This window comes from Ursus americanus, chromosome 21, assembly GCF_024610735.1.
Source record: "Ursus americanus isolate L20-20 chromosome 21, mUrsAme1.1.p, whole genome shotgun sequence".
Taxonomy (NCBI): domain Eukaryota; kingdom Metazoa; phylum Chordata; class Mammalia; order Carnivora; family Ursidae; genus Ursus; species Ursus americanus.
The window spans coordinates 6,666,793-6,687,548 of record NC_142147.1 but is presented as its reverse complement, the minus strand read 5'-3'; the positions used below and the strand labels follow the sequence as shown (position 1 = coordinate 6,687,548).

The 20,756-nt window shown below is 47.3% G+C and overlaps 1 protein-coding gene across 3 annotated transcripts in view; it reads left to right on the top strand.

Annotated features, from left to right (window-relative positions):
• The window catches only part of ABCC12 (ATP binding cassette subfamily C member 12), a 65,690-nt gene extending 45,740 nt beyond the window's left edge, over positions 1–19,950 (top strand). The window contains exons 21-29 of one of the 3 annotated variants that reach the window (XM_087853340.1): positions 3,872–4,009; positions 7,723–7,909; positions 12,248–12,337; positions 14,651–14,840; positions 15,285–15,444; positions 16,469–16,547; positions 17,558–17,671; positions 19,456–19,620; positions 19,725–19,950. In XM_087853340.1, the coding sequence (XP_087709466.1) occupies positions 3,872–4,009; positions 7,723–7,909; positions 12,248–12,337; positions 14,651–14,840; positions 15,285–15,444; positions 16,469–16,547; positions 17,558–17,671; positions 19,456–19,620; positions 19,725–19,817 (1,216 nt within the window). In that variant the 3' untranslated portion in view covers positions 19,818–19,950. The remainder of the gene's footprint in view (positions 1–3,871; positions 4,010–7,722; positions 7,910–12,247; positions 12,338–14,650; positions 14,841–15,284; positions 15,445–16,468; positions 16,548–17,557; positions 17,672–19,455; positions 19,621–19,724) is intronic. The other 2 variants (XM_087853341.1, XM_087853342.1) reach the window with 2 other exon arrangements.
• Positions 19,951–20,756: the final 806 nt, after the last annotated feature.

Below are 20,756 nucleotides of genomic sequence, written 5' to 3'. Positions count from 1 at the left end.
CCTTTCTGTATTTGGTGAACTCTGCACAATGACAGGGTAGTATCAGGTGAGCTGAATCCTTGCTGTCTTCTCCGAACGGGGGAGCATATTGATTTTAAGTCCCGACGAAATGCCAGGTGCTACGCTCGGTGCTCTGCATAGATCTGGCATTTTGGCCTCAGAGTAACCCTGAGAGGTGGGCACGACTAGGAGGTTAAGTCAGTGGTCCTGGGCCAGGAAACTAGTAACCAGGGTTGCTGTCTGTCTGCTGTTAGATTCTCAGCCACAGAGCTCTGTCTTCCATCCTGCTGCTGGAGAAGAGGGAGAAGACCGGTCCTTAGTCCGTCTGAGCTGTGGGACCTAGCCCCCGCCCTAGCCACTGATAGGGTTAGAGAAAGGCCTTGGGCAGCTAGGCGCTGGGGAGCCCTGGGGAGGCTGTGTCCCGTAGCCCCTTCCTCACCCACCTTGGAGGGAAGGAGGAGGGTGGATTGACCCCAGCCCTGGAGGAACCCAGTTCTTCCCTGTTGCTGGGGTGAGCACGAGCTCTCAGCAGGGAGCATGATGGGTATTGTGTAAGGCCGAAGGGCTGGAAATCAGAAATTTGCACCAGAGCCCCAGGCCTACTGCAGAACTAGCTGCAGGACCTCGCCGGGACGCCAGAGAAGTGCAGCAAGCCTGTTTCCTCATTCCTAAAGGGAATCGTTAAAACATACGCCTGGCACACGAGCTAGGGGGTGCTTGTGAGGATCAAATGAGACTGTAGGGCTCTCAGTGGCTTAGAAATTAGAAATGGAATCCAGTTGACCCTTGAACAATATGGGTTTGAACTGCACAGGTCCACTTATATGTGGATTCTTTTTTTTTGATAAATACAGTACCTTTCTCTTCCTTTAGATTTTTTTAATGACTCTCTTTTCTCTAACTTACTTTATTATAAGAACATAGTATATACTACATATAACGTATGTGTTAGTTGACTGTTTATGTTATCGGTAAGGCTTCCAGTCAACAGTAGGCTATTAGTAAAGTTTTTGGGGAGTCGAAAGTTATATGCAGATTTCCAACTGCACGGCGGATTGGCGCCCCCACCCTTGCACTATTCAAGGGTCAGCTGTACAATGTTACAGAAACTTTGAGTTTTTATAAAACTCAACAATATGTTTATTATGCTCCTAGATGTGCCGAATTTTGGGCTGGACACTGAGGGTCTCAAAGAGGGTCCCCCACATTGTAAAGGATTCAGCCCCCAAATCCTGGACCTGCCTCCACCTGCAAGCAAGTTTGTTTGTTTTCATCCAGGGACAGGACACTCAGAGCTGGGTTTTAAAAAGATCACTTTGGCCACAGTGTGGCGGATGGATGGCGCTCCAGAAAGATCAGGACCACGGCTGTGGGATGAGAGACTCTTGAAATGTAGAGTCTGAATGAGAGATGAGACAGGCAGCAGCAGTGGGGGAGAGAAAGGAGGGGTGGATTCGGGAGCCATTTCTGAAATGGTCTATGGAGTTGGGGGATGGGAGAGGCCAAGGATGGGTCTAAGATGGGGAGTGACGTGAAGAGAGACACAGGTGATACAGGTAGAGAGGTGGTTTGGGTAATCAAGACTGTGGGCTTACTTTTGGATGTTTCTAGTTTGTGGGTCAAGTCCGCAGATGGTGCCAACAGACAGTGGGAAGGGAAGTTATAGGGATGCGTTGGGGCTGGAGAGGTAGGTTCTGCGTCCTTGGCTTCTGTGCAGGAGCTGTTGTGACCGTGGGAACTAACACCAGTGCCCTGGGCTCTCTCTTTGGTCTCCCACTATCTCCTTGGTGACTCCAAGAAAGGTCACAATAAGCCTCAAGAGTTTATGGTGATGACCCAATAAACACTTTCTGTAAGTCCTTTGCAAAGGTAAAGCATGTCTTGGATACCATTCTTAAGACGAACTCCTTGGCCCGGTGTTCATTTCTGTAATCCCTGCGTTTGACCGACCACTGTTCCTGTGTGTTCTCCAGTTTATACTGTTGATTTACTCAGCAAAAGGTTTTTCTCTGCTCTGCACCCTACTTCTTGCTACAAAGACAGGCCAGACCATGGCTGGCAATGACAGAATCACCTAAATATTTCCAGCTAACTCACTTGAGCTCTGAGCTAATGAGGTTTTCCTTCCTCTCCCCTGGGTGAGTTTTAGCTGAGAGTCTGGAGGGCGGATCGGATTTGCTGTCATGGGCCAGCCTGCCAATGTGCATGCCTGAGGGCAATGGTCTGGTGCTCAGCAGGGTCCTGGAGCTTCAACACCCAGGGGAGCTGCATTCTGTGGAGGGGTTTGGCTCTAAAGTCAGCTCCCGAGGCTATGATTCAAAATTACCTTTGAAAATGCCTTTAGAAGACCATGCATTGACAGTTGACAGACCAGATTTTCCTCCAGAATTGGAACAGATCACTTTTTCTTTGGTTGGGTCCCAAAAAGTGATTGGCTTGTACTCGGAACTGCATTGTATGAAAATTTCTGGTCATCAAAGACTGGAATCATATGTCTTGCAGGGAGACACTCTGTTACAAGAAGCGCTCAAAACTGAGAGCAAGGAATGGCTCACGTTTCTCAGATTCCTTCCCTTCCCTTCCCTTCCCTTCCCTTCCCTTCCCTTCCCTTCCCTTCCCTTCCCCTCCCTTCCCTTCCCTTCCTCTTCCCCTCCCCATCCCCCTCCCCTCTCCTCCCTTCTCTTCCCTTCCCTTCCCTTCTCTTTTCTTTCTTTCTTTCTTTCTTTCTTTCTTTCTTTCTTTCTTTCTTTCTTTCTTTCTTTCTTTCTTTCTTTCTTTCTTTCTTTCTTTCTTTCTCTCATAGTTTCAGGTTTGTATTTAAATTCCAGTAAGTTCACATATAGGGTAATATTAGTTTCAGGAGTAGAATTTAGTGATTCATCATTTCCATACAACACCTGGGGCTCATCATAATAAGTGCCCTCCTTAATGCCCAACACCCATTCAATCCATCCCCCTGCCCATGTCCCTCCGTCAACCCTCAGTTTGTTCTCTATAGTTAAGTCTATTTTACGGTTTGCTTCTCTCTCTTATTTCCCCCCTATGTTTGTCTGTTTTGTTTATTAGATTCCACATATAAGTGGAATCATATGGTATTTGTCTTTCTCTGACTGACTTACTTCACTTAGCATAATACACTCTAGCTCCATCCATGTCATTGCAAAGAGCAAGATTGCATTTTTTTTTGATGGCTGAGTAATAAATATTCTATTTTGTGTGTGTGTGTGTATCTATTTTATTCCTTCCCCAGTTGATGGACATGTGGGCTCTTTCCATAATTCGTCTATTGTTGATAACGCTGCTATAAACATCGCAGTGCAAGTATCCCTTCAAATCAGTATTTTTGTCACCTTTGGGTAAATACCCAGTAGTGCAATTGCTGGGTCATAGGGTCGCTCTATTTTCAACTTTTTGAGGAAGCTCCACCCTGTTTTCCAGAGTGGCTGCACCAGCTTGCATTCCCACCGACAGCGTAAGAGGGTTCCCCTTTCTCTGCATCCTTGCCAACATCTGTTGTTTCCTGTGTTGTTAATTTTAGCCATTCTGACAGGGGTGGTGATATCTCATTGTGGTTTTGATTGATATTTCCCGGGTGATGAGTGATGCTGAGCCTCTTTCCGTGTGTCTGTTAGCCATCTGGATGTCTTCTTTGGAAAAATGTCTATTCATGTTGGAGACCCATTTCTGACACCCCATCTGTCCCACAACCAAGATGGCCTGTCCTAGAGGAGAGTGGTGGGACAACCCCTTCTCCCTAGTTATATGGCACCCATCTGACTTAGACTTGGTCTTGAGTGCATAGTCGGACCTGTGTGTGTGAAGAGCGAGCCCTCAGAGACCCCACTTTGTGGCCCTCTTGATTGCCCCACAGCATTTTCCATAGAGGAGTCCAGGAGCTCAAGAAGGTGGAGAACATCAGCCGGTCTCCCTGGTTCTCCCACATCACTTCATCCGTGCAGGGCCTGGGCATCATCCACGCCTATGACAAGAAGGAGGACTGCATTAGCAAGTGAGTCCAGTGCTGGGCCCCTGGTCCAGGGCTCCCCACTTTATACCTGACCCTGAATGGGAGGTCACAGGAATAGGTGGCTTCTCTGGCTCTGAGAAGGGAAGTCTGGGATGCTGGGGAGTCACCGTAGGTGAATTGCTGGCAGAATCAAGAAGGAGCAGCCTAAGGCACTAGGCTTTTCTCCTTAGTATCTGGGGCCCCAAAAGTGCGGAGCTCATTCAATGATAACCTCAGTATGTGTATTTACGTTTTATTTTTTGCACTAGAAGCAAAATGTGTCCAATTCAGGAAAGTAGGAGAAAGCAAAAAAAAAAAAGAAGGAAAAAAATCACCCATAGGTCCCCAACCCAAATCCCACGAGTATGTTCACGTATTTCCTTCCAGTCTTTCATTTTTTCTATTTCTTAAGAATTCATAATCATGTCTGTCTCATTTTATTTTTAAGTGGCATTTTTAAAATGTTATATTTCTCATAAAAATAAATTTTAAAGGCCATATTATATTTTACTTGATGGATACAGCACTTTCCTTCTTTTTAAAATGTGGGCCCTAGATGAGTAAATTTCTCTGGAGTCCTCCAGCTCCAAACTTCTAAAATAAGGTATAAATTGTATCAACCATGTAGGCTCACTGTGGTTGCAAAGACTTCCAAATTTTACAGGCTTCACACAGTATATGTTTACTCTTCTTCGAGTCACATTTTAATGACGGTCCATAGGGCAGGGGAAAGGCGTGTTGTTCAACCTGGGGCTTTTCCATCCTGAGGGCCTTGGGGGTCTTCTCCAGGATCATCTGTGTCTAACTGGAAGATAAGGTGAGGAATGGGTGCAGGACCTCATGGGAGATTTTTGTGGGTTACCTCCAATGAAGGTACTCTTCTGTACACTCATTGACCAGACTTCATTCACATGGGCTCACCAAACACAAAGCCTGGGAAATGGAGTCCAGCGGTGCCCTTAGGGGGAAAAGAAAATGAACTTTGGTGAATCCATAGCAGTATCTGTCGCACTGGTGTTGCATTTTTTTCCCCCTGTGTTTTCCCACCTTAAAAAACCTAACACACACTCCAAGTTTGGGTTTAATTCTCTCTCTCTCTTCCCACATTTTGCCACCAAGGATTTCAGTGTAGATTCGGCATGCCAGCTTGCCTCTAGTTCAGTCAGTGGCTGTGCTATTCTTAGTGTATCATGAATGTCATCTGTCAAGAGTCCTGCATCACACAGGGGCCCTTCCCATGTCCTGGTCATGAAGAAAGGCTCCTGTCCATGGAATCATTCATCGACTTACTCATGACAAGCAAAACAGATACAAGCTTTGTCTTCCTGCAGGTTTCTAAGGAAATCCTATGGGACAGCTGAGTCCTACATGATTGATGGGGTCCCCTTCTTTTAATACTTTCTTTCCTGTCTGGGACTCTCCAGCGGGCTGGGGCTTCTGACATGCATTGCTTTCGCCACCAGCCAAAAATGCCGCAAGATTAAACACAGCCTTCAGGTCAAATTCCAATCTGTTTCTTTTGCTCCTGTGCGGTCTAACCAACCACACCGATAAGACCACATGTGACTTCTAAGTCAGTTAAACTGTCAGCTGAATTTTTAGGCTTTATGGCTATAGGATAGAAATACCATGGTGTTTGGAAAAGTATTTTAACCAAGCTCTGGGGAAAGTAAGTTAGGGTGGAAACAGAAGGGGGAAGGTGCTACAGGCCCCAGCATGGCTGGTCAGAGGTGCTTCCAAGAGCCTTTTGAGTGGAACAGGATGGAACTGCAATGCCTGAGGATGTTTGTGACTGTACCAGCGGAGGAATCTTCACTCTTTAGGGGTCTAAACATCGGAAGGTTTCCGTTTTTTTTCCCAATAATTTCTACCAGTCATTCTGATGAAGCCCCTTTCCCAATAGATCAGGGGAGCCTTCAGTGGCAGTTGAACCTGATGTCTCTTGTGGTTAATTGTTCAGCTCCGTTAAAATTTCAATCTTGAATGTACAGTTGACCCTCGAACCATGCAGGTTAGGGAGTATCAACCCCCCACATGGTTGGAAATTCGCATATAACTTTTGACTCCCCCCAAACTTAACTACTAGTAACCTAGTATTGCCTGGAAGCCTTACTGGTGACATAAACAGTCAATTAGCACATATTTCATCTATTTTATGTATCGTATATTGTATTCTTACAATAAAGTAAGCTAAAGAAAGTGTTATTAAGAAAATCATAAGGAAGAGAAAATGCATGTACGGTACCACATTGTATTTATTGAAAAAAAATCCATGTACGGGTAGACCCGTGCAGTTCCAGCCTGTGTTGTGCAAGGGTCCACTGTATTCCCTCCCTAACACACCCAGAGGCTTGCAGTCGTAACACTGTGCCGTGTGTACGAGCTGTGCAGGATGGGGGGCAGGTGTGTCGCTGGGAAGCCCCTGATCTGTTCTTTAAACATCCTCTCCTTTTTCTCTGAGCCGGGTTCCCCGAGGCTGGTGCAGGGGAATGGAGTGGGGGAGGACACATCCTCGGGCTATTCTCTCCTGCCTGCTGCTCATTTCTGCTATTCCAGAAAATTGTGCCGAAGTGATGTGGCCAGGTGGAGGCTCCAACAGGACCAAATCCCTAGCAGCTCTGCCGGGCATTGTTGACAGGCAAGACCTGCCTGGGTCCTCGGGAGAGCTCCTCCTGGGCAGCCTCACGCTGCCTTCCACTGATGCGGGGCCTCTTAGCCTCATGCTGAGGAATACTGCATTAAGACCGCAGCACCGAAAGTCACCTCTCTGCACCCCCAACCGTAGCAACAGCAGGAATGGGCAGGATCTGCCTTCTACACATCCGGGAAATGAGCAACTCCTGGGGCGGGTCTTGTCCTCATCCTTGGTGGTGTCATCACTCTGTCCCTCTGCCTTATGCCCTCTCCTCTTTGGCTCAGTGAATACACAGCAGAGGTACAAGAAGTCAGCGTTTTCAGGGGGTCCTGTGTGGCTCAGCCATTGAGCGTCTGCCTTCGGCTCAGGGTGTGATCCCAGGGTCCTGGGATCGAGCCCCTCATCAGGCTCCCTGCTCTGCTGGGAGCCTGCTTCTTCCTGTCCCACTCCCCCCTGCTTGTGTTCCCTCTCTTGCTGGCTGTCTCTCTCTCTCTCTCAAATGAATAAATTTAAAAAATCTTAAAAAAAAAAAAAAAGGCAGCGTTTTCTTCTTGAGGAGACCCCCAGCTTTATGAGCAATTGCCTTGAATCTTCTTTCTGTGACTTGAGAGGGAACCAAGCATCCTCTGTTCCCTTCTCTTACCATCATAAACATTGATTCTCCCTAAAGGCAACCTCCTTCTCAAGCAGCCCTCACCCCTTATATGGATCGAGGGGGCCAACTATCAATTCCACAAGGCCTTTATGGGGAGTGGCTGACTCCAAAATAGGGATCTTTTGATGGTAGAGCGTGAGATACTGGGTACCTTTTGTTCTCAGCTGTGAGTCCTAGTTGCCAGTTCTGGGAAAGAGAAAGAACCCACTCAGCACAGTACTGTCACATGGGATATGCGCAAATCAAAGATACCTAAGGCAGTGGATTTTAGAGTATGGATGTTTTCCCCATCTTTGTAAGGGATTCCTATGTAAGTACATCAGCCCTTGATTAAAAATCCCCCTTGCCTTAATTTTCCAGTAGCCCCAACCCTAGGTCTATGGAAGCACACCTGATCTCCTGTTTTGTCTGATCTTTTAATTTTAGGTTTAAGATGCTAAACGATGAAAACTCCAGCCACCTGCTATACTTCAACTGTGCTCTCAGGTGGTTTGCTCTAAGAATGGACGTCCTCATGAACATCGTCACCTTCATTGTGGCCTTGCTGGTGACGTTGAGCTTCTCCTCAATTAGTGCTTCGTCCAAAGGCTTGTCTTTGTCTTACATCATCCAGGTAACACCTCGTGTAAGGTTGGGCTTGGCCCGCAGGCTCTGGCATAGGGCGTATCAGGGGGGATGGATGTAATAGACGACCCAGCTCAAATGGGTTCAAAGAATGAAGAACTTACTGGCTCACATCATTACAAGGCCTGGTGGTTAATAGGGGTTCAGGAATAGTTGGATCAGAGCCCCTGGCTTTGTCCTTATTCTGTGGTGACTTCCTTCATGGTTGCACAATGGTGACCGACAGTCTCTGAGGGCTGTAACAGGAAGGAAAGAGGAAGAAAGCTTTTCCTACCCTAGCCACTGAGCAAAAGCCCTGAGCTTTACTCTTCCTGGATTAATTTGGGCATCGCAGAATTAGTTAGTGCCTGGGTGGAATTGGAATGATTGGCTTAGGCCAAAGGATGGAGTCACACCCCATCCAACCCTCAAGTCACACAGCTGCTCCACAATAGAGAGCAGGAAAAGAATGCTGGAGAGGCAACCGTGATGTCCATGACAAATAATACTGACTTCTCATTTTGGTTGCTTTGGTGTTTTTTCTTTTGAAAAAGACAGTAATAGGGAAATAATAGTAATAGAGAATAATAATAATAATCAGGAAACACGTGCCATTTTGGGCACTATTGTAAATCTTGTATGTAAATTGATTCACTTATTCCCATAACGACCCTATGAGATAGGTCTTGCCGTAGTCCGCATTTTATAGAAGAGAAGACTGAGGCTCAGATAGACTTGTCCAACATCACACACCTGTCATGTGTGAGAGTTAGGGTTTGAACCAAGGTCATTTGGGTCTGATACCCATCTGAGTGTGAATGTTGGGGTGTGTGTGTGTGTGTGTGTGTGTGTTGTCTAGGGGATAAAGTGTCCAGCTACCTCTGGTTGGGAGAAAGATGAGGGGAGGGGAATAGATTGGTCCGTAGACAGACTACCAATCAAATCAGTCTTCCTGTGGCTTCTTCTCACACCTGGGGCCTGTCTGAGTTCTGCCAGATAGAAGGCTCTGTAAGCCCCTGCAGCACATTCTGCCTCCATTCTGTCAAAAGGCTTTTCTTCCCTTTTCCATCTTTCAGAAATCTGTGACTTTCATTCAAAGGTATCTCTTCCCAACCGCCTTGCCCTTAAAGGTCTATTCCTTTTTGAAAATCTCTCTGATATTATTGTAATGGCATTTTGGGAAGGGGAAGGAACAAAAATATATTCTCAGGTCTTTATCTTCAGTGGGGAAAAAAGGAATTTTTCCTGGGTACCCAGTTTCCCTCATTGATGGATGTTTTTATTTTTGTTGCCTAGTAAAATAGAAAGCAGACGATGTTGAATAGATTCCCTTACTTGGTCCAAGTGAAACAGCTTTCCTCAACTGAGGTTGTGCTTTTTGGGGATATCATCAGCTTTCCATGAGATTGTTTTCAAACATTGCTGTAAGGCTAGAGAATGTGAACACACTGAGTTCTAGGGGAACACTTCTCTAGCTGGCTTTGTGGCTTTGTTGAACATTACCCCTCTTTGGAGAACACAGAATCCAGACGACAGAGCTTCCCTTGAGAACAGACGAGATTCCCTAGAGGTGTGAAGTCCCACAGAGAAGAAAGTGAATGTAAAGTGACATCACATCACATCATGGAGGAGAATGAGCACTTACTAGGCGAGCACTGTGCTGACAGGGGAGTTCTAAACTTGTGGAGGGCTCCCCGGAGCCTTGAGGGGCTGATACCCTTGAATTGAACAAAACATGTATAAGTCCTTCTCAAGGCTTGCACTGACCAGATAGCCACTGAGCACCGACCATGAGCCAGGAACTCGGTAGGTGCTGTGGATTCAGCAGTGAACAAGCTGGACAGGTCCCTGCCCTCAGGGAGCTTATACTCTACGGGATAAAAAGGGATACAACGTGCGATGGAATAAATGAGTGCCCAAGTAAATCAAGGAGAAGACTTTGGAAATTGTTCAAATGTTATGAAGATACTAAAGCAGGGAATGTGGCTGTCAGCAGGGGAGCAGCATTAGATCCCATAGTCAGAGAACACCTCTGCCAGGAGGTGACTTCCAGACCGATACCTGATTGACGAAGAATCAAAGAACGTGGAAGGCAGAATATTTCCAGCTGAGGGGCCAGGGCAAGGTTGGGGTAGGCAGGAGCTCAATGCATTTGAGGAACTCAGAAGGTCATGTAGTTTGAGCAGATTGGTAGAAAATAAGGTCTGAGGCTTTGGCAGGGATAGACTCTGCAGGGCTTTGTCACCCATGGCGGGGGGAGGGGGTTGCTTATATTCTAAGAAAGCGTTCTCAACTGCAACACTATGGACATTTGGGCTACATGATCCTCTTTGTGGGAGGCTATCCTGTGTGTTGTAGGATGTTAGCCTCCTTAATCTCTAACCGGGAAATCCTAGTGGAACCTCTCCCTCCTCCAAGGCTGTGACAACCAGAAGTATCCCTAGACATGGCTAACTGTCTCCTGAAGGGCTAAATCACCCAGGTCAAGAGCCATTGCTCTAAGAGAAATGGAAAGCCAGTGGCATGTGTTAAGAGGGGAAGCAACAAGGGAACCCTGAAAAGGGTCTGGACCTGCACTGCTCCTCCCCTCGTTTACCTGCTTGGGCCACACTGCCTCCTTCCTGTCAAGGCCACTTGCTGCTACTCAGAGCTATGCAAACCCCGAATTTGCCTGGTGTTCTTCTTACTGTAAATGGCTCCACTCACAGTTCCTTAACTTCCCTGAGTGAGGCAATCTCACCCCCGAACCCGGCCACTCTTTCATGTTATCCTGTTTTATTGGCATTCTCACCACTTCTTGAAATCACCCGTGTCTTATCCTGCCAGCCTGCTAGAACATAAGCCTCATGAAGGCAGGGGTTTTGTTCATCACGTTCAGCCCTGGAAACCCAGCCCCCCACCCCCACAGTGCCTGGCCCACAGTCACGGCTCACTTAGAGAAAGAAGACCTGGTCCTGCCTCGAGCCCACTAGCCCATCTTGCAACGGAGGCAGGTGCTGTTGGCCCAGCAACCTTCCAGGGCAGGCCGGTTGGCATCCTGCTGCTACAGGAAGGTGCTCTGTGCAAGCCCAGGGCAGCCTACAGGTGTGGGGAGTTCCCTCAGCTGGAAGTGACCCAGCGATGATGGAAGGGGGTCAGTGGAGATGTAGCCCAGCCTACTCAGGACAACTCAAGTGTGTTTCATGCAGTATCCCGTATCCCAGAGCCTCCAGCGGGATCAAGTTTCGGTTGCCCACAACTGAACCTCTCAGGACTTACCTTCTCTTCTGTGCCCCACTTCTCCCAGCTCCTATGGGTACTTTTGGGGTCCACCTCCTGGATTAGTTTCCTAGGACTGCTGTAACCAATTACCATAAGCTAGTGGCTTACAACCAGAGACATGTATTCTCTCCCAGTTTTGGAGGTCAGACGTTCCAAGGGTGTAGGCAGGACCTCGTTCCCTCCGAATGCTCTGGAGGACAATCCATTCCTTGTCCCTCCCGGATTCTGGCAGCTCCTGGCATTCCTGGGCTTGTAGCTGCGTCATTTCACTCTTGGCCTCTGTCTCGCCTCTTCTTTTCTTTTGTGTCTTCTCCTCCTCTGTCTCTTGGAAGGACACTTGTCATTGGATTTAGGGTCCACCCAGGTAATCCGGGATGATCTCAAGATCCTTAGTTACACTTGCAAGGATCCTTTTTTCAATGAGGTAACATTCACAGGGCTCAGGGATTCGGATGTGGACATATCTTTTTGGGGGACCACCATTCAACCTGCCCTAATATACTGCTTACACTCAAATTTCAGGGTTGGCTTCTAGGGGATCCTGGCCTGAGGTGAGTAACCTTAGCAAGCTACATCCCCCACTCTGAGCCTAGATTTTCTCACGTCTGAAGCAAACAGATGGGCTTAATGGCTTTCTTCCTCTGATGATCTGTGGTGATTGGATTTCAGTTGCTGCTTGGCTGCGGGTAGGGTAAAGCGGGGAGGGCATGGAGGTACAGGACCCCCCCAGATGGCAGGAAGGGGTGGAGAGCCCGCAGTTCTGTGGCCCTGGAAGATTCCTGCTCAACAGCAGCTCCCTGTCGCTCAGACTAAGAGTGATCAAGTGATACTGTGGTGGGATGGTACTTGCCATCTGGAGTGCCAGGGAAAATGTCATTACCCATTTGTTTCTAAATGCAGAGGAAATGTTTAAAGGCAAAACACCCCAGTATCTTCTAGGCACTTGGCTGGGAATGCAGGCCTACTTTCTGTGTGGCCCTGAGTGAGACTGGGGAGGGGTACTTCATAAGGGCTTCCCCTGAAGGTGGGATGGTGGAACCCAAGGGAGGAAAGGGCTCTAACCCAGCTGCTTGCTTCCCCACAATAGCTAAGCGGATTGCTCCAAGTGTGCGTGAGAACAGGGACAGAGACCCAGGCCAAATTCACCTCCGTGGAGTTGCTCAGAGAGTATATTTTGGTAAGAAATGAGTGCATGCCGGAGGAGGGGCTAGTTAACTCTGGAAGAATTTAGGTAGGCATTTGATGTTTTTGACATGTGAAAGGGATCTTTTTAAAAACTGAAATGGGACCACAAACTTCTTCTTAAAACCCACATTTACTCTAAAGTTCTTGAGGTTGAGGAAGAGATGCTTTTTAAAAAGTTTTTCCTCGAGGGCAGTTTCTGCACACAAAAAGAAATCAGTGGCTAACTTAAGTTTCTAAAAATTAATATTTGATTGACGGAAACGGTAAATTACAAAAACAATGGTTGAACTCTTCTCTAAAAGCTTTTTTAAAAAAAGATTTATTTATTTATTTATTTTAGAGAGAGAGAGAGCGCGCGCACAGGGCCTGGGCAGTAGAGGGAGAAGAAGAGAGAGAATCTCAAGCGACTCCCTGCTGAGCAAAGAGCCCTGTGTGGGGCTTGATCTCATGACCTTGAGACCATGACCCTGAGATCATGACCTTAGCTGAAACCAAGAGTTGGGCGCTCAACCAGCTGAGCCACCCAGGTACCCCTTCACTAAAAGCTTTCAAGTTCGACTTACAAATCCTGCCATTCTTTGAAAAGAAGTCTAGACAAGTCAAGCAATCACTTTTGAGGGACTCTGAATAGCATTTGGCCCCATTTACAAACTTAATTAAACTCTTTAAAACATTTTAAACTGTATTTTAAAATTTAGTGCATTTCATTCCCTTCTTAAGTATCTTGATTATCTGATTTAACAAACAAACCTTCCAGAGGTTATATAAATGTAATACATTACACTTATAAATACAGTAAGCTTTAAATTTGCATAACAATCCCAATGCTGTAGATGAACAGTAAACTTTTAACTTAAAATCATGTTTAAATAAATTATTCAATTATACATTTTTTAAAAAGATTTTATTTATTTATTCAGCAGAGATAGAGACAGCCAGCGAGAGAGGGAACACAAGCAGGGGGAGTGGGAGAGGAAGAAGCAGGCTCATAGCAGAGGAGCCTGATGTGGGGCTCGATCCCATAACGCCGGGATCACGCCCTGAGCCGAAGGCAGACGCTTAACCGCTGTGCCACCCAGGTGCCCCTATTCAATTATACATTTTAAATTAGAATCACAGGCCCTTGTGTTACTAATATTGTTATACTTTAAACACCAAGTATGCAGATTCCTTAAACAGTTAATACTACTGTTACAATTTTGCTTCTCTTTTATATATATATCTGTACCTATCTATCATCTATCTATCTATATTTTTTTATTGGCCGTGGAGCCCAGTGTGAGGCTTGAACTCATGACCCCAAGCTTAAATCAAGAGTCAGACGCTTAACACGCTGAGCCACCCAGGTGCCTCAAACTTCTCCTAAATATTTTTGTTATGAATCTAGGTCTCCTGGGGGTTGAAAATATTCACCGTCTAAGAATACAGTTATTTTCTCAGCTGACTGTGGTTGCTCATCACAGATTCGGGCTGGTCAGCCACCCTACAGGGCACATGAGTGGCTCCTTATCGCTAACAGAGACTCATCACTTCGGAGGAGGGGCCGGTCTTATAACACAGCCAAGTTGCTCTACTCCTTACTTAGACTTTGCATTTCTCGGATTCTTGGGAAACTAAAATGTCTCTTCCACGTCACTTTAAAGACCTCTGAAGCTGACATTCTGCCTTCTTGTCATCTTCCTACTTCTAAAACCATGATGACTCTTGCAGTTACTGAAATTATATCTGATTGAATTCTGCAAATCCCAAGATTTGGTCAGGATTTGTCACACAGCTTCAAGGTCACACTGCTGACACTTGCCCAGGCCCACAAGTCCCAGTAGGAACTGTCCCGTGTAGTTCTCCATCTCTCTCTTCACTAAGCTCCAGCCACAGGACTTTTCTTTCTATTCCTCAAAGTGCCCAAGCTTGCCCTCTCTCCTCAGGGCCTTTGCACTAGCTGCCCACTCTGTCTGGAAGGCTCTGGACTCACATCTTCTTATAGCAGGCATCTCTTCAACATTCCAGGTCTCAGCTTGTATGCCGCATCCTCATAGATGCCTTCTTCAACCCTGAAGTTACTTTTACTCCACCTACACACACATTCTACATTCTGTTACAAGACTCTGTCTTATTGTCTTCATTGCTGATTTCGCTTCTTGTTTGTCATCCGAGTTCCCCACTGGAATGCGAGTTCTTGACTGAATTAGTGGTCTAGCTCGCCACCATGAACGCCATTACCTAGACTTGTGGGAATGAAGGAATGAATTAAATGGATGGAAAAGTGAATGGTTCTTAACCTGTCATTGGTCATTCTGCCTTTCAGACCTGTGTTCCTGAAAGCACTCACCCCCTCAAAGCAGAGACTTGTCCCCACGACTGGCCCAGCCGTGGGGAGATAACATTCCGCGACTATCAGATGAGGTACAGAGACAACACTCCCCTTGTCCTTGACGGGCTGAACTTGGTCATTCAGAGTGGGCAGACAGTTGGGATCGTCGGAAGAACGGGTTCTGGTGAGGACCAGCTCTGGCTGCGCTTTTTTCAGGTTGTTTTCTTCGCATTTCTACTGGGTGTGCTGGCAGCCACACCAGAGGGTGGTGTGTGTGTGTGTGTGTGTGTGTTGCACTGGCTGGGTTTTTCCCCCTCAACTCTCTTTACTGTAAATTAGGATTTCAGGTTGAACGGGTGCGCAGAGTTGGAAACAAAGACACATCAGTTTTTGAATTAATTAAATGAGAATCATTCTGGTGAAACGAGGCCCAGAGGACGAGCCGTGTGTTAACAGCCCCTGCGGGGATGGGCAGCGGATTGCCCCCACCGAGTGAGGCCTGTCCGTCTGCATGGTCATCGGCACCGAGCCCTTTCACTGCACGACGAATTCCCTCGATGAGATACTTGGATATGATGGAAGTGCAAACCGATGTTTGATTTGCTGCTCTTGCTTTTACTGCTCCCAGGAAAGTCATCACTGGGAATGGCCTTGTTTCGTCTGGTGGAGCCAGCCGGCGGTACGATCTTCGTCGATGAGGTGGATATCTGCACGATTGGTTTGGAAGACCTCAGAACCAAGCTGACTGTGATCCCCCAGGATCCTGTCCTGTTTGTAGGTACAGTAAGGTAGCTGTTTTTGATCGTCGTGCATTCCTATTTTTTGGATAGTATAATCAGACCAGCTGGGAACTTTGTGACGTGTCCACGGTGGGGATGAGGGAAGCAGCATCCTGAGGTGCTCACGAGCACTGCTAGTACCTCAGTGAAGCTTTGGAGGGAGCCAAGGACCAAGGCCCTGAACATCACCGGTATCTTACGAGCTACGACACCAATAAGCGAGATGATTATACGTTGGGTGAGCAGGTATCCCAGTTGGCCCGGGAGAGCCCTGGTTTATGCTTGTGTCTCAGCATTTTATCACGTTTAGCAATGGCCACTCTCAAAAGAACCCAGTTTGTGAGATAAAATAAATGGTTACCGTATATACGTAGCCATCCGTAGGGAAATGTGTCAATTCATTCCCACTGAGGAGCGGGCAGAAATTGTTCCAAGTATAAGAACCGTAGGGCTGCAACTTCTACAGGGCTCAAGATCTGATGTCAAGGGACAAGGAGAAAACCAGTTTCTCATTTAATCCAGTGCAATGGCTGCCCCTCTGATGAGAGGGACATTTCTCCCATTGAGCACCAGATGAAGTAGTGGGCTGTGTACTAGACTCACCCTGCCAGTGGGATAGCCACCCTGCGTGAGGGCCTGGGGGCTGCAGCTATACCCCTTGCTTCTGAAGGCAGAGTGAATGCAGTGGTAGAGTGAATCCCCACCCGTCCACCTGCACCAAGAACTTGCAGAGGCCAAATGCATTCTGCCACACACGGCCACCATGAGGACCGACTGTGTCTTCCTGAGGGCCTTGCTCAGTGTTCTCTCTCCTGCCTTGGTGGTCTTGGCCTCATCACAGAGTGGTGGGTTCTTGCTCTCTCGGCCTAAGGTTGGTTATTTTATGGACCACTGTCCTCGGCTAAGCACCGCTTTTGGAGGCATGGGGGTCCTTACACACCCCCTCTTACTTCTCCCACATGGGGTAGTAAACACCCTCCCCCCATCCTGTCTTCCTCAGAAATCCAGCTCCCCGCTCTTTCCTTTTTTGCAGGTACAACTTGGATCCCTTTGAGAGCCACTCGGATGAGATGCTCTGGCAGGTTCTGGAGAGGACATTCATGAGAGACACAGTAAGTCTCTGGGGCTGTCCAGGATAAACCTGTTTCTCAGCACCAGGGCCCCAGATACCTGGCCCAGGTTTGAATTGGACAAGCACCGGGCCAGCGTGTGGCCAGGCTCATTTGGGGGCGTCACATATGTCAGTAGAATGTGATCCTTGTTTACTCTCCATTGTGAAAAGCAACCGTAGATAATACATATCAGGCGTCTCCAAGAGTCTAGTCAAGAGCTCGGCATGCATTGTCTCATTCGGTCCTGTCCTGACTACAGCCCTCAGAGGTTGGGACTCTTACCCGGATTTTCAGAGGCACAGAAAGGAAGACTCAGGGAAGAAACATGTATGAACTAGTAAGTGGCAGAATGGAGACTTGAACCCAACTGCGTCTGACTCTAGAGCAGAGGGCGCAATAGGCTCATTCGCTTCTGGGAACAGAGAAGCCACAGGAAGGTGAGGGGGCATGGCACGCTCCAGGAAAGGCCAATATGGCCAGTTTCTGTGAGATGGGGTCCTGTCCTCTAAAAGCTGCAGCTGGGGTCAGCAGTGAGTGTGGCCACCTCTGCACACCGAGGGGACTGTTTCCACCAACACTTGGTACCAAGCTGAGCATGTCCCAATGTCACCATGACTGCATAAATCAGACACTGTCTTACCTTTCTTTGATGACTAGAAAACTCCCCCATCCCATGTCCATTTTGTCCATGGAAATAGGGGCCCTGGAAGCCATTTACACTTCGTTTGTGTTTCTCTGGAGCCATACGTGTACCATTTGTCCTCTTTTGGCAAGGTGTCCACGGGGCTCTGTGAATCATACTGTGATTTTAAATTATTAACGTCCGCCTACTCCCTGGTCTTTCCCTGGTGCCTGTTTGCGATGTAGAAAGGATTGTTGTTTTGTACTTTCTTTTCCTCAGTAAAATAAAGCCAGCTGATGAATGCATGAGAAGGGGGCAATCAATACAGACGACGCAGGACAATTTTATAGGTCATCAGCATAACTGTGGCCTTTTCTGTGTTTTACAGATAATGAAACTCCCGGAAAAATTACAGGCAGAAGTCACAGAAAATGGAGAAAACTTCTCAGTAGGGGAACGTCAGCTGCTTTGTATGGCCCGAGCGCTTCTCCGTAATTCAAAAGTAAGGAAACAGCACGGAAAATGGATTGGTCAAATTTTGGATATTTCCCGCAGCGCCCCTCAATCCAGGAGGCAGAGCCACGCGTTTGTCTTTCAGCAAAGAGAGAACAATTGAGCCATTTAAAAACGGAGCACTTTCTTTTAAGACAAAGTTGTAAGGGGTAAAAATTGAAAAATAACAGCCATTTACAGCGATAGCACCTGCCTCCCCTGGGCCTCCCCCTGGGAAGCCTTGCTTAGGTATTCTCTCTGTCCTCCTAAGTGGTTTGAGTATAAGGAACCTGCCTCTCCATTTTTTTTTTTTTTTTTTTGCCTTGTCCCTGAACAATCCTGAAGCCTGATAAACAATACCCAGGATGCTTAAAGAACACCTTCTGAATGCTAAGAAATGAGAATTGTACGATTTATACTCATTTTTCTTAGTGACTTAGTCATCCTTGGTTACTGATTTCAAGGAACGGGTTGCTCTTGCTTTAAAATCCCATTCTCTGAACGCTGAGCAAAGGGTAACCCATCCTGTGTGTTGTGTGGACGTCCTAATGGCAAGGGGGAGAGCCAGCCCCAGCATGCCTTCCGTGCTGGCTGAGGCCCTATACGCTGCTAAGTGCTTGTGTGTTGTGTTGTCTTTGCATTTCATGCTCAGAAGCAGGTATAGCCCCCTTTTACAGATGAGGACAGGGAGTCTTAGGGAAGTTAAGTCATTTAACCAAGGCCAAGCAGAGCTAGAGCTGAGCTCAGGCCCTCTGACTTGCAAACCAGCACTGCGGTTGGCAGAACAGTACCCCCCCCCCCCAAATGTATCCACGTCCTGATAGCCGGAGCCTGTGAATATGCCATCTTACTTGAGAGAAAGGGGCGTTGCATTGTGATTAAGGTCGAGGATTTCTAGGCGGGGATATTTTCCTAGATTACCTGGGTGGGCCTAGTATAATGCAGATCTGTATACAAGGGAGGCTGGAGAGTCAGAAAGAGAAGAAGCCATGTGACCAGTGGAAATAGCCATTAGAGCAATGCCAGGAAGGTAGCACGAGCCAAGGAACACCGGCAGCCCGGAGCGGCTGGCACAGGCAAGCGAACAGTTCCTCCCTAGAGCCTGCAAAAGGAATGCAGGCCTGGCAATAGCTTGACTTTAGGACTTGGGACTTCCAGCTCTGCAAGACGCTCACTGTGGGTTGTCTTTAAGCCTCGGAGTTTGTGCTGGTTTGTTACAGCTGCCACTGGAAACAATACAAGTTATTATAGCTCATGCCGATTCATGCTAGCACAGTCGATAAGGCCTCCCACTAGTTTGTAAGATTAGAATAAACCATTTAAAAAGAGAAGGAAATCATATATCACCTTATTCTTCCCGTCAGTCCCTCTGAAGGAGATGGAGGTGGTGTGAACTGACTTTTATTTTGCTGTTATTTTTTCTAACCTTTCGAGATGGACACTTAGCTCATGAGTTTTCAGCCCTTCTCCTCCTCCTTCTCCTCCTCCTCCTTCTCCTCCTCCTCCTTCTCCTCCTCCTCCTTCTCCTCCTCCTCCTTCTCCTCCTCCTCCTCCTCCTTCTCCTCCTCCTCCTTCTTCTCCCTCTTCTTCTTTTTTCTTCTTCTTCTTCTCCCTCTCCCTCTCCCTCTCCTCCTCCTTTTCTTCTCCTTCTCTCCTTCTCCTCCTCTTCCTCCTCCTCCTCCTTCTTCTTCTTCTTTTCTTCTTCTTCTTTAAATAAGTAGAGCTAAGACCATGAGTTTCCCTTTGCCGCAGTTTCGGCTCAGTGTGACTTTTACAACGTGCCTTCCTCAACAGATCATTCTCCTTGATGAAGCCACCGCCTCCATGGACTCCAAGACCGACACCCTTGTTCAGAGCACCATCAAAGACGCCTTCAAAGGCTGCACCGTATTGACCATCGCCCACCGCCTCAACACGGTGCTCAACTGCGACCTCGTCCTGGTCATGGAAAATGGGAAGGTACAGGAAGTTGTTGGCATAACCTCCCCAGGGGCTTCAGTGGTTTGGACTCTAGGTGAGTGGGTATTTTCTGCCAACTTCAGCTCTTTTTCTCTGACTTTCAGGTGGTCGAGTTCGACAAGCCTGAAGTCCTTGCTGAGAAGCCAGATTCTGCGTTTGCGATGTTACTAGCTGCAGAAAACAAAGTCCGACTGTAGAGGTCTCTGAGGGGGCCACGTCAGCTGATTTTGGAGGAGGAGGAGGATGCTTCAGACGAGTTGGAGGAGCCTGCAGGAGAAGGGGCTGCCATTTCTGCAGGCAGCCCTGGCCCACTGTCCCTCCCAGCCCTGACACGAGGGCTGAGCTGGGGTGGGGGTTGCTGTCCTGCCTCACCCAGCCCATGCCTTCCGACCTCACCTGGCAGGCTTGGGGTTGGTTCTGGGTGGTGAACTGAGGCAGAAGAAAAATGGATTAAAAAACTGTCCCTCACCTCCTAAAACCCCAAAGCCCCCATCATTGCGTCCCCATCAATACCACCTCAGTGCCTGAGAATGGAAACTTTGTAACTTTCAGTTAAATCTGATCAAGCCGAATGGGAAAATGCCTAAGGATGGAATTTGTAAAAGGTTTCCTGCCTTGTTACCAGAAGGGAAAAGAGCAGAGTTTCCTCCCCGTTAAAGTCCTAGTCACATCTATTTTGAGCGTGTGACCAGCAGTAATGACACAGATCTGTAGCACGAAGATTGATTACAGTGTTTGGTGAAAAATTAAAAAAATCATATTATATGTTCCATTTGAGCTATTAGAATAACAAGGAAAACAAAAGGTTGGAGTTTCTCTATAAATGACATTTTTATATCTTCTATATTGGTCATTAAAATGCAGAAGGAACTTAAACTACCCTGCAGTGTCGCCTTGCAATTATTCTACTGAAGATCTTCCACTTTCTGTACTACTTCCTCTCACAGGCCCTCGTTGCTTTCTGGGTTGACTTGGTAATAAACCCCCACAGCATCCCTAAATAAAAGCCTTGCTTTCCAGCTTTAAGGTTTGCTATGTTGGAGGAAGGAAAGATATGTTTCCAGTAGCCCAGGAATGAGTGCTGTTAAGTCATGGTAACATTTGGAAGGAAAGGAAGAAGAAAAGAAGAGAAGAGA